Source organism: Dermacentor variabilis, chromosome 7 (genome assembly GCF_050947875.1).
Source record: "Dermacentor variabilis isolate Ectoservices chromosome 7, ASM5094787v1, whole genome shotgun sequence".
Taxonomy (NCBI): Eukaryota; Metazoa; Arthropoda; class Arachnida; order Ixodida; family Ixodidae; genus Dermacentor; species Dermacentor variabilis.
In genome coordinates, this window is record NC_134574.1 from 45812885 (window position 1) to 45828888 (window position 16004).

The following is a 16004-nucleotide window of genomic DNA, read 5'->3' on the forward strand; positions in this document are numbered from 1 at the left end:
TTATACTAGGTCTTCGCACAGCTCTGAAAGCAGGTGCAGAGGGTTCCTTAGCAGAACTCGTTTTCGGCATGATACTTCGCGTACCCGGTGAGTTCTTCACCTCGTTACCATAATCTGCTGACCTGCAATCCTGCGCAGACCGCCTTCGCATTATAATGACCACTGTTATACCACCACCGCCTTGTAGCGATCGCAGAAATGTTTACATAACCGCATCTTTATTTCATAACAGCCACGTATTTATCCGTCACGACGCTACACGCGCTCCTTTACAAGCTCCCTAAGACGAATCTCTTCAAAGTCCTCGAGCGTGACGGCAAGTTTTTCACATTTCTTCTCAACGGACGCGAAGAGACAATTTTCATCGACCGCTCGAAGGCAGCTCATCTGCATTCTGGCAGTGCGATATCCTCAACTTAAACCACTCAACGGCAGTGCTTTCATGGCTAGGGGGGAAGCCATGCAGTGTACAGTAATCATAGAGCCCCGCGGTAGAAGAAGAAGAAACTGGACTTGCGCTATCAAGCATATAGGCTCGACGATGGTAGCCGCGGGATCAACTTAGTCATCTATTTAATAAATGACATTTCTTTGTGGACCTTCTGTTCCAACACTGTCTTCATTGACGACGAGTTTAGCAGGAGAATGAGGGTCAATGAACGTGAGGTCTCTGAGCTGGGTGAATTCAACCTCAGTGCGAGCGCAATTGATTACAGCGTTGTGAAATGAGAAAAAATTCCATCTTATAACAATTGTGTGGGAGCACTATGACAGCACTACAAATTCTATAACATACATAACCACTTGAATCAGTACACCGACTGTAGAGCTTGTCGTTGGTTCGACTCGGGGAGCACTTGCAATCCGAAGTGACAATCCAGAAAGAGGCCTCGTTACCTTACGAAGTCATGGCAAAATCTGGCATCCATAACATAAACATATATATATATGTGTGTGTGTGTGTGTGTGTGTGTGTGTGTGTGTGTATGTGTGCGTGTGTGCAAGTGTAATTCTTTGCACAAGTAAGTGCGCCGCGTCGCTGGTGACCGACAAAATTATGAACTGAATGATATAAATACACGAATACCAATGCAGCACAAATTGAAATATGGAATTTTCCGTGCCACAACCACGACTTGATTATGAGGCACGCCATAGTTGGGCCACCTGCGGTTCTTTAACGTGCACCTAAATCTAAGTACATAGGCGCTTTCGCACCTATAGAGCACAAGGCAACCTTTACAATTGGTTATCAGCGAGTCAAAAAAAGAAAAAACTCAACATTGTGGTATTTAGCGCAGCGACTAGGATGGCCCCATGGGAACATACATGCGCGTATTAACCATTTTAACACATAATAAACATTTATTATTTTGCGGTCCGTTCACCACAAACATCGTGGCAGTGGCACTTGAAGTGAAAATCTCAACCTCGTCTTTAAAAGGCAAGTAGGAAAAATCTCCCATATCTAATAAAACACAGTATGGATAGTTTAGGGTCAATAGTTATTGTGTTTATATAGCAATAAGCGCTGTAGAAACCTGTGTACTTTGCTTTACACAAAAGCATAACTTGTAGTCAGTGCTGAATGGCGGCTATACAGCTGATGCTAAAGAGGTGTTTTTTTGGTTATGCATCATCATGTAAACTTATCGTACTTCTTTTGAAGACTTGAATTTCCAAATTTAAGGCTGCTTAATTCTGTGTTTTGTCAAAATCTTATTAGAAAACCTGACTAAGAAAACTACTACCACACATGCAGGTACAAACGATGTTATTAACAACTTTGGATTACACGAGGTCATCGCTGTTTGAAGTGCTCAAACTTCGCTACGCGACGATACACTTCAAGTTGTCTTGGCATACTTCTGCGCAATTTGACGGTTTTTGTCGACATCGTGAACAAACATGAATGCTCGAGCATGACACTGAACTGAACATGGGGCACATATTTGACGTTCAGGAAAGGTTGACCATGACCCCAAATTAACTTGTTTTTGACAGAGTTAGATCAAAACACGAATAAATTTCGCAAAAAATGGCTTTGCATGACTGAATGAACTGTTAAAATTGTGACAGAGAATGTTGAAAACCTATAGTCATCTCGCAAAGTAAAACATCCTGGCTTTTCTTGTTGAAAGAACAATGAAAGATTTGACCAGCATACATTCTGCTATTGCAAACGTTCTGAAGTAGAAATGTGTGCATCTTACTTCGGCATACTCGATTAATGTGTTCAGGTTATTTCAATAAACAGGCCAATAAACAATGCGAGTTATACTTTTTCGAAAAATATCGATCTTTCTTGTGCAAACGCATCATTTGAGTGTTGCTTTAGAATTTACTAGCATATACTGGGGTTCCACGACAGTTTCTTGGTATCTCAACCAAATTTTGTGGTTGTTCTTGAAAAAAAACAATAGTTTTTGCCGAAAGGTGAAGCTTTCGCGGGAACAGCAAAGATGAAGTCTTAACTCTCCTGATGGAGTTGCAACCTAGCGAGCACACATCATTTTAATGCAGCAAAGCATGAAAAGCAGTTGCTACGGTGCCAAAAAAAAGACAGTGCTGCCGTAGTGAGGACATCCACTATTGGCATTGGAGGCATCCCACTTCGTTGTTGCATGAGATGATAGCGACGGGAAATAATCGATGGTAATTAATAAGCAGTGAACTATTCGAAATATTTTGCTTCAGGTAACCGCTCGTTCTTTTCAGACTAGTGCATGCACAGCAGTTCATATTTCATGGGCAATAAACTAGGCGAGTTGTCTTCGGCAAGGCACACTCACTCTCTTGGCACACCGGTAATCGCCATAGCCGCCCATCGTAAGAGTTCCCAGACGCAGGCGAGAGTGAACGGCATTTTCTTCCTGTCTTCCCAGGTGGGCTGTCGACGCGGGCCCACGGCATCGTCTATTTCACGCTGGACAGGAGCTTGGAGTGTGTCCACATTTTGTGAGAAATGAAACAATCCCCAGCCAACCGTTCCAGCTGTGGTAGCGGTTCCAGCTGACAGGAAGGAGATAATGTTGCCTACCAGGCATTCGTCTGTACAAAAGCACAGTCTTGTCAGAAACATCATCACATCCTGTTGTAAATATTTCCGCATTGACTTTAGAAACTATCTCACTGTCTGAATGCGCCTGTAATTTTTGTATTTTCTATAACAGTGTTCAATAGAATATTTAATTGCGCAGGCCTGCATTCAGTGTTTTAGCTGTATTGCGGCTGCGCAGTGCACCAGCTGTCCAAAATTATGAGTATTGAAGAAATTTGGCTTAATGATAGCCTGCCTCTCTTGCTTTAATTTACAATTATCATTTCGTGCATTCCACAAAACACCGGTATACCCAGTCAAAAACATTTCATAATTACGAATTTTTCTACACATTAGGTTTTTTTAAGCACCGCAAGTGGAGTTGAATTGACTAAGCTCTTCTTGGACAAAAGAAACATGGACGCTTATTTAGCTCTACTCGACACCATAGGATACCGTTTCCCGTTGATGAGCTGCTAATTTATACCGAACTATATAGTTTAATAACATCTTGCACTCTAATTGTTCATATTATTATCGAAAGTCTACTTTCGTATTTCAGAGTCCTGACAATATAGTGTTTTTATTACCTTGCTATTACCACGCTATTGTTTCAACACATATCTCCCTCATGTGGAATAATAGTATGTATAACTGAATAGGATAAATTGAATATATCACTTAGGCAAGAGCCGCTGACTGCTTTTCTTAATACTTGGACGTTCTTTTTTCGGTTTTGGTAACCCCTGCTACAATTCCTATGATTATTTGTGGTGGTGATAATCTAAAATAGTTACTTGCACTTACAAAATGTAAATATTGATGCATCTAGAACATATTTTCTGTGGCTCCTGTGCCATAAGCTATTCCATTCTAAAAGCTGAAACCGCGCAGTGGACCGGGCTAATATGTAAGGACATCGAAGGACCCGGCACTACAGGTAAATTAATGTTTGTATCATAGAGAGCACAGAATACTAATTCCGAAAGAGTAAACTTGAACTCAAGGCCCCTACCTCGTGATTCGGATTGTTTATCTATTCGTTCAATGTTTAGCTCTGTTGAGGCTACGAATTTTACCAGCTATGTGGCGCCAATGCGACAGCTCTGTTGACCAAGAAAACGGAAGAATTACCGGTAAACAGGGACTTGGTTTCCTTCTTGTCATCCTCAATCTTTTGAAGATATCCGCGAATAAAATCTTTGGTTTCGTTTCCACAGTTGGTCTCTTTGTACGCCTGCACTTGTTTCCTTGAAGAAGGAAAAAAATATGATCACAATTGATGTAGCGCTAGAGTGCTCTTCAGTTGTTGAAATGTCTTTAGAATTCTCATTACAAACATTTCTGGAATACTTATTTTTAAAATTGCACATAGAGTTCATTTTCTTGCTCTGCAGATTGGAGGTGGTAATTACCTTGTATTTTGTTAAACGAGCATAGACAAATCTGCAATATACATCAAATACATTTCCTGCATCCAAAAGCGTTATTAGGTAACTGGACATTGAACAAACGCAAGACTTAGTATTCATTCAGCGAATTAAGTGCTCATCAATTGATATTGCCACATCCTATATGGTCGCCGCGGGTATGTGCCGAACGATGAGAACGACGCTGAAGTAGCGCGCGAGTGGAAAAACAGAGACGACAACGACGTCGCGTTGACTGCTCTCATTAAAGTGCTTTTACACGTCCTCTACGCCGGCTTTCTCGTCTCCTACTAGGCTGCGACGCTGGTGGAGGTGCTGCGTAGGAGTGCCTCATGCTCGGCACCCCTTCGCGGAGCCATACCTCGAAAGCGAAATCACCTTCGTTTGTCGAAACTCCTGTTCCCCGGTACAGTCGCCGGCTGCTAGGCCTGACGCCCGAGTTCAACCCTTTGCAGGACTCTGCTGGAACGCGTCTACCTACTTCCGCCATGACTACTACAACAACATCGCAGGTGACGCTGCAGAATCCTAAGATACCAGAAAGTTTCCATGGCGACACTTTTGAAGATGCCCAAGATTGACTGGACCAGTTTTAGCGTGTCGCCAGTTATAATGGCTGGGGCTCTCAGCAAAAGCTGTCTAATACCTATTTCGCGGTTCAAGACAGTGCGCGGACGTGGTTTGTGAACAGGGAGAGAAGTTTGACCACATCGGATGCCGTCCGCACCCAGCTGCTACACACGTTCACTAGTACCGCCAGAAGAGACCATGCATAGCGCCTACTCGAATCCGATATTCAAAAACCAAACGAGAGCGTTGCCATGTTTGCAGAAGACATGGCCCGCCTTTTCCGCAGAGCAGACACTGAGATGGCCGAAGAAGTTGCGCTCGGAGTGAAGGAGGAACTGTTTGCCGGGCTCGTGAGGAACCCACCGACGACAGTGGTCGAATTTTCCAAGGAGGCTACCGCCATAGAACGGGCGCTACAGCAACGGTACCGCCAATATGACCGCAAGAGCTCGCCCATGAATGCTTCAATTTACCTTAGAGCTGCAGCACATCTCTGCGTGAAGTAATCCGAGAGATTTTGCGGCAGGAGATCCGGCAGCTCGGGATCTCTCCCATGGCACCAGCGGTGGCTTCTGTCGCTGATATCGTTCGGGAGGCAGTTCGAGAGGCCTTTTCGTCGCCCGACTTGCATGCGGTGCCGCGATGATTAACCTACGCGGAAGCTGCCTGTCGTCCACCTCCCGCCACTTCGATGCTGCTGACACCGTCGACCACTACGACGCAGCCATCACCACCACCCCCGACGCCCTATTTTCGACAGTCACAGCCGCCGCCAACTATGGCGTATCGCCGCCAGTCGATCGCTGAGCCTTGTTTCTACAGCGAATCTCCTGACGGCTACCCGCTTCGAAAGACCGATTTGTGGCGCACCGCTGACCGCCGGCCGCTATGCTTTCATTGCGGCAAAGCAGGACATGTTTACCGCGCGTGCCATTACCGCGCGACTGGGTATGCAAGATTTCCCAACTGCAATTACCCTGTGTCTGATGCTGCACGTAGCTGCGACGGAAATTCTACAAACTTTCGGCCAGAAGGTTAAACAACGCCTCGATCGCTTTCCCCTTCTCCCCACACCCCACCGTTACACCACACCGACCCGTCGCGATTTTTCTGACGCCTCTAGGGGCAGGTCCGCTAGCCCGCGCCGTGGAAACTAGACGCAGCGACCTCCGCGGGTGAGGTTGCAAACCGGCTAGATATCCAAGAGCCCCCATCTCCGACAATCGACGACTCTACAACTCCGACGACTCCAACCACACCCCCTGTAACCGACGCCGTCAGCGCCGATCGTGTCGTTTGCATTGACCGCCACCAAGTGGCCGCTCTCGTCGACACTGGTTCGGATTTTTCGATAATAAGTAAAAAGCTGGCCGATAGGCTGAGAAAAGTGAAGACGCAGTGGACCGGGCCCAACATCAGAACTGCCGGAGGCCAGTTGATGACGCCGATTGGAAAATGCACAGCCAGGAGAGTAATCGTCAGTGCAACCTTTGTCGCCACCCTCGTCCTTCTCTTTGAGTGTTGTAAGGAACTTATATTGGGGATGAAATTCTTGAGAGAGTGCGGGGCAGTGATTAATGTCCGTCACCTCATCGTCACATTTTCTACGAGCTCAGACGACGTCGACGTCGCGGAACACCAGCGACCCCGCTTACGTATCGCCGACGACGACGTCACGCTTCCGCCGCGAAGCTGTTCCCTCGTACATGTAATCTGCGACAACTTGAACACCGGGACTGGCGTCGCTGAACACATCGACGCACTGGTACTGACTCAAGGGGCTTCCATCACCAGGGCCGTAATTAACGTACGCGACGAACTCCTGCTGACGAATTTTACCAGGGAACGTCGGCACATTGTTAAAGGCACGGCTGTTGCTTACTTCGACAAATTTACTTCAATACAGGACTGCCTGTCAGTGGAGCACGCGACGTCCACCGTGGTTATGCCTGCCCCTGTGGTTGACATAAGTCCCACCTTATCGCCCGTGGAACGCAACAGCCTTCTTGAGCTCATCGATGAGTTTAAGAGCTGCTTCTCATCCACGTAATGAGTTAACCAGACGCCGCTCACTAAGCACCATGTTGTCACTGAAGCCGATGCCAGACCAATTCTGCAGAATCCTTATAGTGTAGCACCTAAAGAGCGCGAGGCAATACAAACACAAGTGAAGACCATGCTTGAGGTCGGAGCTATTCGGCCCTCTAAGAGTCCTTGGGCATCTTCTGTCGTATTAGTGAAAAAGAAGGACGAGAGCCGGCGCTTCTGCCTCGACTATTGAAAACACAGGCAGATCGCGAAGAAAGACGTTTATCCGCTACCGCGTATCGACGATTCACTGGACAGGCTACGGAAGCCATATCACTTTTCGTCAATGGACTTGAAAAGCGGCTACTGGCAAATAGAAGTTGATGAGAGAGACCGTGAGAAGACCGCTTTTGTGGCGCCCGACGGACTTTATGAATTCCAGGTGCTCCCCTTCGGTATGTGTTCTGCGCCGGCAACGTTTCAACGACTAATGGACCCGGTACTCTCAGGCCTCAAATGGCAAACCTGTCTGGTGTACCTCGACGACGTGATTGTTTTCTCCGTCACGTTCGAGGAGCACTTACAGACACTAAAGACGGTCTTTGAAGCAATACGCTTCAAAGACAAGCAAAGGAAGGGGGTGCTTGAGGTCACCGCCACCGCTAATGCGCACGCGCTTCCCACATGCCCCGTCGACCGTCTCGGTCACGGAAATTGGGCGACGCGACACTGCCCAGCCGGTTCAATTGAGTGTCAATGTTTGGCATCCGTGTGAGCCTTCTGCGATTGCCTGTGCTAAACGGCGGTAGCTTTACCATTACTTAGGCGGCTATGATCGATGGATCCTTTTGTGTGCGATCGCCATCGAGTCCTAGTTTAGGTGTTTCTATTTCAAGCGAAGCGGCCAACGGCTGCACAGGGAACAAAGCTTTCTAAGTACTAGCAGGGCAGCCCGCTGTCCGGCAGACATGCAGTCAATAAACCGTGGTTTCATGGAAACATTCTCGGGGGGCGGGGGGAAGTGGCGGCAGCTTACAGGATTACAGAAGAAAAGGGGAGGACATCAAGGGCTGATGCTCGGAGCCTAACATAGGGTATAGGAGATGACACGTGTCTTTGAGCTATCCTATCCAGTGGTATGTTGTAAAGTGTTCCACTGTTTTCATTAATGCCGTGTGCGTCACGAAGGTTGCTGTGCTATTGGTTGCAATGATGTGAACTCGCATGTGTAAATTGCTGGTTTGCGACTCTTTTGTGCAACTTAGGCTTCGAAAAGTCATGTTTTGGTTGTGTGGGCGAGAGCGGAGTGCGGCCTTGGACTCGGACAGAGGCCTCGACGTTCGAATAAAGCGTCTCTTTACCGGACAACGGCTCTTCCTTCGCGCTGCCACCGTGCACTCGGACAACCAAGGGGCGCCGACTTCGGACCTTAAACACCTTCCCTCTTTAACTAGTATTGAAGCTACGGGAAGAGGTAGGGAAACGAAATTAATTCCGCTCCTTGATTGCTTTTGCAGAATTCTAGAGTATACAGGGTGTCCACTGCAAACCTCCGTGATTTCAAAATGAAATAAAAAGCTCTAATACATCCTGTAATGCATCCTGTAAAGAAGTTAAAAAAAATAGTGAATATATTTTCAGGCCTCTTGTTCGGTTTTATGCGCAGAATAAATTACAAAAATGACAAAACCTCTAGAGGCAGTCCAATTTACTTAGACAGTCACGCATTGCTGTCCACGTAAATTTTTCACGTGAATTGCTACGAAAACCAGCACAGTTTTTAGTTGATGAAAATGATTCCAGAAACTGGAGGGGTCATTGTATCACAGATTTTTTTTTTCATTTCGAAATCAGGGAAGTTTCATCTGGACATGCTCTATTTGCGCTAAGTACAAGAGTTCTTGCACATGAAGTTCTGTAATCCTTACTCGGCAATGTCATCCAGTTTCTTCAGCCCTTTTGCCATTCTGCCCAGTCTGGTGAAAGGAAGCATGGACATCAACCGGCGCACCGTTGGCTTATAAAACTCGTAAATGCTCCCAGATTTCAGAAGTCGATGCAGCTGCAACATAGTTCTGTGCAGTTCCTTCATGGTGGGGTGATCATGCGATAAGCGACCACCGTAAATGAAAGATGTGATGTTATTCAAGGAGCTCGTAAACAGGTAACCACGGACGTCCATCGGTTTCCCTCCGGCTTTGCCAATGGCCGCCGCAACATGGTTGAACTCCTCCTGCATAAATGCGACGCAGTGAGCGGGAGGGGACGTTCAGGTATGCGAGGTGGATAATGCCAAATGCTATCGCATCCCGCAGGGTCAATTTATATAACCACTCTTGCACTATAGGGCAAGTTAAGGCACCCTATGCGCAAACTGCCCTAGTATGATTCTACTTTAGAAAGTTTGCCGGCTTCCGTTCAAGTTAATATACTATTCTTCCGAACGCTTGCGCAAACTATCTCGGCCGTTGCGCACACAACGGCAAACCTCGGCCGTTGTGTGCGGGTGTTTACTTCTTATAGACAAAATTGACACTAAGAATTGCGTAAATATGATTTAAAAAATGACCATCAGATCTACTACTCTACAAATGTACTATTGATATTGCTACTATGGGACACAGTAAAAAAATACTTGAGGTTTATCAGGTTGTCATATATGTAGACGTTTTCAGGGTGGTCAACTTTTGCAGCTATAGAAGACGACCCAGGGAAACAGAAGTGCAGATACAATATCTTCAGTTCAATTTTTCGAAACGGCAAACTATAACAAAATGCGTATTTCCGCAAAAGTCTAGTTTACGACAGAATCGATAGGGAGTAGTGTTTATGAAAAAAATTGACCGTTTGAATAGGGGTAGCAGCGTGCCGAAAAGTTAGCAAAAAGAGACCTTTTTTTACACCAAACCTCAACAAAGCGCCGCCTTCGGCATTTGTGAGAAGTGGAGCATCACCTAAAATGCTGGACTTATGCGCATAATCTCGGTTCGGAATTCGCCGGTGCCTGCAGCGCGCTTAATATTTGCATAGGCGACTTGCCGGCAATTTTGTCATAGCGCCCAACCACCACATGCAGGCGGTCGTCGGTTTAGGAGCTGTGTAAACGCGGCTACTCAGAAAACTACACAATTGCCATACCCACGCTTCCATTACAAAATAGGTCAACAGGTATATTCTACTCATTTGTAAGGAATTTACCTTGAGTGAGATTTCGTTGAAGTTATCAATTTAAAGATTTGGATGACGCCTAAGCTTCGCAATTAAGTGGAGAATGACTCAAAGATGCCTGACTTCATCTCACGCTTCATGACAACTGCAGCTCATGCAACCGTAATGTTTACCGAGAAACTCTGGCGGCGAATGCAATATACGAAGGCGAGCTTTCGGGTAGAGACACGGTCTCATGCGTGGGCCGCGATGCCGCGGAGGCGAACGCCATCTACAGGTGTTGCAGGGAAACGGGCGTGCCGCGTTATGGCCTGTGAGTGTTGTGCGCGCCCGCGCCCGCATATCTCGGAGGCCGTCACAGCTCCATGAATGGTAGAAACGCTGGAAAAGGAAATTGTGTTTTGAGCATTCGCGTAACTATGTAATTATGTAATTATTTAATGTAATTATGTAGTTTCGCGTAATTATGTTTTCTTTTGCATTGAAAGTGCAATCCGACGCTATCGCATGTGTAGGTTGTTTGTAAGTCGCTCTTTACAATTTTTCTGATGTATTTCAACTTGAGAAATCCACATGCTTTATTAACTTCCTTGACCTACATGGAGGGCCTGCGTGGTTGGGTAGGCGAGGTTTCAAATTAATGTTGACGAAACGACGGTCGACGCTGGGTGCGGGACACTGATACCGGATTTCCTACGGCGCGGAGTCCTTACCGCTATCGCTTTCAATCCATTTATGGGGTAGTTGATAATTTGGTATGCGCACAAGCAGAAGTAAGTTATAGCAAATTAAACAAGCTAGGATGCATATGGAAATGAATAGAAATGCTCGCTTACTTAAATGCAGTAATTGCAATTCGTATTCATTACAACCATCTAAGGTAAAGAAACATGTTCGTTTTTTTATATTTAGTCAGAGGCAACAATACACAATAAAAATTCAATATACAAGCCATGTGTCCTGCTGGTAGCATCTGCTATTATCTTTGCCTGATAAAAAATGCATTCGAAATGTATTTGGATTATTGGTATTTGAGGTACGACTAATTCCACCTGACCGTTTAAATAATGGATAATTAGTGATAAAATCACAGGTCACCGATAACGGGAAATGCGACGCATGATTCCCGAATTTTGTTTTTTCCACCCACCATTGCGATACAGATGCAGTTACTGTGAAAGCAGAGACCAGACCCATGGGAAGAAACACGACTGTTCATCTTGTCGAAGGTATTGTCAATAATTCGGCACCTGATCAGTTTTTCTCATTACTAAAACCTACCTTTCTAAAGTTGGAGCATATATACCACTGACCGCCTAACATGTTTACATTTAGTTTTCCATTTAAGAAGTAACTGATTATAAATACCAACAGACCGCGTTGTAACGATCATGGGGAATAATTTAAGTGGACTCTATATTACCGCAGCATTTATGCAGTTATTGAATAAAAGTGTCAAAAATTGGAAAAATTGACTGGTCAGCAAAGGTAACTTAGTAGCGATTTTGCTGCAACATCACATTGTACAGCACAATTCCACTCCGCAAACATCTGCAACAGGGAAAGCCTTAAATTGAATAATTCATTGTTGCAGAATTGATAATTTTGTTACTTACATATTCCGCCTTTGTGTGTTTCAATAAAACTGCTTGCTCACCATCATGCTGTTTTCCGTAGCTGTCTTTGCAAAACCCAGGTCACGAAGGAGGCTCATGCAGAATTTTCTGTTTTCTGACCATGGTTTTCCCTTAAGCAGGCCAATACCTGCGCGACAAACACAGCAGTTTGCCGTTCATGTAGCTACGTTACACTTTGCTGATGTCGTGCAGGTTGGCGATGCGCACCAAGTACATTTCATACTGATTCAGCGCAGCATTTTCTTAGACCTGTCCAGCTAGGTTCGGAAAGCATCCGGGCGTTATAAAAGAGCAATTATCTGTTGAAATGTTTACGCTTAACCTACCTTTCAAACTCATGCACTTTTGTTAAGCACTACCTCATTTTCTCCGGGTTACATTGGCAGGAGTATCTGATGGCATTGCATTTTAGAGCGCAGCTCCTAGGTGCTCAATACTGCGGCGAGCATAGGGGGCGATGAAAGGAGCGAGGAGGAAAATGGAAAATGAGAGTGCAGTGGAACTATGAGGCGAAAAACCGAGGAGGAGCGTATGGCAAAAGCGTGAGAAGAAAAGCGCAGCGGAGCAACGATCGCCAACCACATGGCGCCAGAGTACAGCAAGTCATCTGGGAAGGTCGTCGGCAGAGGCCGCTGTGAATTGCCCCCACCCGTCACCCGCCCGCTACCTCTTGAAATATCTAGATTAGCAACGGAATGGCCGCACTCTTATATATCGCCAACATATCGCGAAATGAAAGCCCCTGTAGTGCTGCGCTCAAATCCCGTATCAGGAAATATTATAATCTACGGTGATTTTTTATTATCATGCTAAATACTATTGCTGTAATAAATACGGGTACACTCCAGCAAGTTTTCCGTAAGTATATTTCCGTCCTGCCTTTTTGACGATTCCTGCATTTGCGCAGCGTGCCCATCAGTTCTGTCTCACGTTCAATGTTCCTGTTTAAACTAGAGGTCTATATATATATATATATATATATATATATATATATATATATATATATATATATCTTTGAACCACAGTGTTCTAAACACACTTTTTATTAACAAAAAGAACGTCATTATCGCTGCTGTGCTGGATGATCTTTCCGACCACATGGCTACGTGGTAGTCAGCTGAATCCCGCCTGCTTTACACCTTGTGTATTCTTTTTAGAAAATAGTAAAAATGTCATAGCGTGGAATCCTAGCGAAATAGATGTAGTAATGTATCAAAGAACCTATTACTTTATGAGCACGTGTTTTCTATGCAATGCGTAATATAAAAAAAAACCTCCCGCAGTTTTTCTTAGGTGTGGTTCACATAGCCGTCATCCGCCCTGTCTCGTCACTCTAACCGCACCGTGGTCCGACAATAGAGATTGATTCCTGACCTTTTTCTTCTGTGCGGTGAAATACGGCGATGTCAGATGCGGCACGACCCGGGAAATACAAGGACACGGAGGTCGGTGGAATAGGAAAAAGAAAGTAAAGCCAGTTTCACGTAATGAAAGCGGTCAGATCAGTAGAGCTGGTAGTTGTTTTCTCAAGTTTGAACTCGTATTTAGCGCGATTTTCATAAAAGTCCTTAATCCCGTTGTCGTAGTTTTGCGAGATTCGAGCTTCGTTTCTGGATTGCGCATATTCATTACGTTGCGTGAGGTCGTGATCAAACCAACGTTTACCACACATGTTGCAGCTGTGGCCGCACTCGCACTCGAGGCATTCTCTCTTGAACCATCCATCGGCACTTTCCGTGGGAGGATTCTCTCTGCATCGGCGTCTCTGCCCGGCCTTCGACTATCGAAGTGGGTGGTTAGCTTGCCTCCACCGGCGCTTATCTAGCGCTTCCCGTTATCGAGCGTCAGCGGTAGGAGCTTCCATTCGCTGGCGCTTCGCGCTCTCTGAACTCGCGATTTGCGTGTTTTCGGCGCTGCCGCTCGCTCCGAGCGGAATTTGTGGGGCGAAAGGGCGAACGCCGGAGAAACGCATGGCCCCTATACATATTTCCGCCCCCTTCCCTTGGTGCGCCCTGTGATTGGTGCGCTCTCATCCCGGTGAGGCCCCACTCCTACCCTTGGCGAGCCTGTAGCGGTGAGCTCTCGAATCTGCTCCCCCCCTCCCTCCGCTCGCGTGACACCAAGCGCTGGACGGCGAAGGCACGACCTAGAACAGCTGTGAAAAGGAGCGAAACACACGAGCAAGCGGGAAGCTGTGGGCACGAAGGCGGATCGAACGAGCCGAGGAGGTTCGTGCAACGAGTTCCGAGAGGGCTACCCGGGGTCTACTGCTTGGCAGCCTCGTGACGTGTCATCGAGCCAAGCTTTTGCCGTGTCCTTTCCCTGGCTGGTTCTGGTGTTCTGAAGGCTCCTGTGGTCTCGGAGTTCCGGCACTGGCAGAGATGCTCAGCCATCACCCCAGCGGCTTGTCGCCGTGTCACCTCCACTGCATACGCAACTGAAGCCGTCTCCGCAGCGTACGGCCTGCCAACGAAGATAGCAACGACGCGTGAGCGAACTCGGTCGGGCCGTATGCCACGACGCCGGGACTTCCCGCGTTAGCGGGCGAGGATTGTGAACTCCGCAGGGTGCCGCGTCGTAGGATCCGGATTATTAGAAGCGTGTCTTAAATTGTGCTAAGTTTGTGGCTGTGTAAGAGTGCATTGTTGTTAACTGTATGACCGCTTGTGTAACCTGTCCGACTATCGTCTTCGAGTCCTTCCTAGCCGCACCTCACGTCCACAAGCGTGATGGTCCAGATTATTAGCGTACAACATCTGGCCTCCGCAAAAGAACTAAACAGTCGTAACACCTTTGAGAGTATCACTTTGTTCACGTGCGGTGGTTGAGAAAGCATGCCGAAAAACTGACAGGCATCGGCAAATAGCTGAGACTCACAAGGCAAGGCACTGTAGCAATGCACGGACGAGGATCGTAGCAGAGAAAGATAGCACCGCGGAAAAGAGCGTGAGACTGCCAAAGAGGACCATGCACAAAAGTTAGAGCGGCAAGCTGGAGAAAGCCAGTTCTTCGAACTGTGGCTACGCGTGCGAGAATTGCAACACTGAAGTCAATCAGTAGCAGCCAATCTAATCGATCGCGAAACATATAATCAAGGTTTCCGAAGTCCCCGAAGGTTAATTCCTGCTTTCGATGAAGCTCGAGGTGAGCTTGACGCATATACTCTTGACTCATACGACTACGTTTTGAGTCGCCAAGACGGCTCTGAGTTACGCCGGTCGCCAATGTTGGGAAGAAAAGCATGTGCTATTGTGTTGGCGATTCAGCCAAGAGGCGGAGCGTTACGGGCACATGGGTTCTTATTTTATTGAGCTCGGTATGGACTCATTTATCTTCGTGTAAATATGTCGCGTTACAGTGACAACAATGATTGTATTGAAGTCGGTAGTCAGTTCCCAATGTAACTATTAGGCCAGCTCAGCAAGTAACAAACGACTCGTTGAAAGCAAGAGAGCATGATATTATATAGCTCCAGATATTAGTTAGAATTAAAGGACCTTGCTAAGGGAATTAACAAGAAGAAAAAGAAGCGTCAATCAAAACTATAATAGAAGAAACATTGAAGAAGCAGTGAAATATGGTGCAACGTGAAATCAGGGAGAACGTCAGCTGGCATTACAAAGAACAAGATATGTGCTAGGAAAAATATGCAGGGTGAGGTCATCAGTAATTTTTATGGTATAACAAACGCAACAGAAGAATTTTTCACTCAACTGTAAAGAATTCAGCGCCTGAAGACAATGCCTGTCTGTCGCTTCTGCTACATGTGAACAACAGGCATTGCTCAGGTACAGTGGCAGAATCAATGCCAACATAACGGAAGCACATTCGACGATGATAGAGAAGTACGGAGTGTAAAGAAAAGCAGCCAGGTAACCATAATTGGACTCAGTCGCCCACCGGAGAGTAAAGTTCCGGGTTATCACAATATAGTTAGAATGGTTTACAAGACATCTATAGGAGAAGGCTCCTAAGATTGCGTGCTTCATATCATTTGATTAAAGGGGATACGTTAAAGAAATTGAGAATGATAAGCTAGAAAGGCTGATTTTTGCTTCGTACAAAATACACTGCTAAATAATCTACAAGGAACCTTGCTAAATTTTAGAACAGTCAACATGCTGGCTTGAG

At 46.1% G+C, this 16004-nt stretch overlaps 1 protein-coding gene across 1 annotated transcript in view; it reads right to left on the reverse strand.

The window, feature by feature from the left end:
* Positions 1–9195, reverse strand: part of LOC142588611 (cytochrome P450 2C31-like) — a 51490-nt gene extending 42295 nt beyond the window's left edge. Inside the window, exons 1-3 of the mRNA XM_075700447.1 lie at positions 8997–9195; positions 4175–4290; positions 2793–3051 (exon numbers count right to left, since the gene is read on the reverse strand). Coding sequence (XP_075556562.1) covers positions 2793–3051; positions 4175–4290; positions 8997–9160 — 539 coding nt within the window. The 5' untranslated portion in view covers positions 9161–9195. The remainder of the gene's footprint in view (positions 1–2792; positions 3052–4174; positions 4291–8996) is intronic.
* Positions 9196–16004: the final 6809 nt, after the last annotated feature.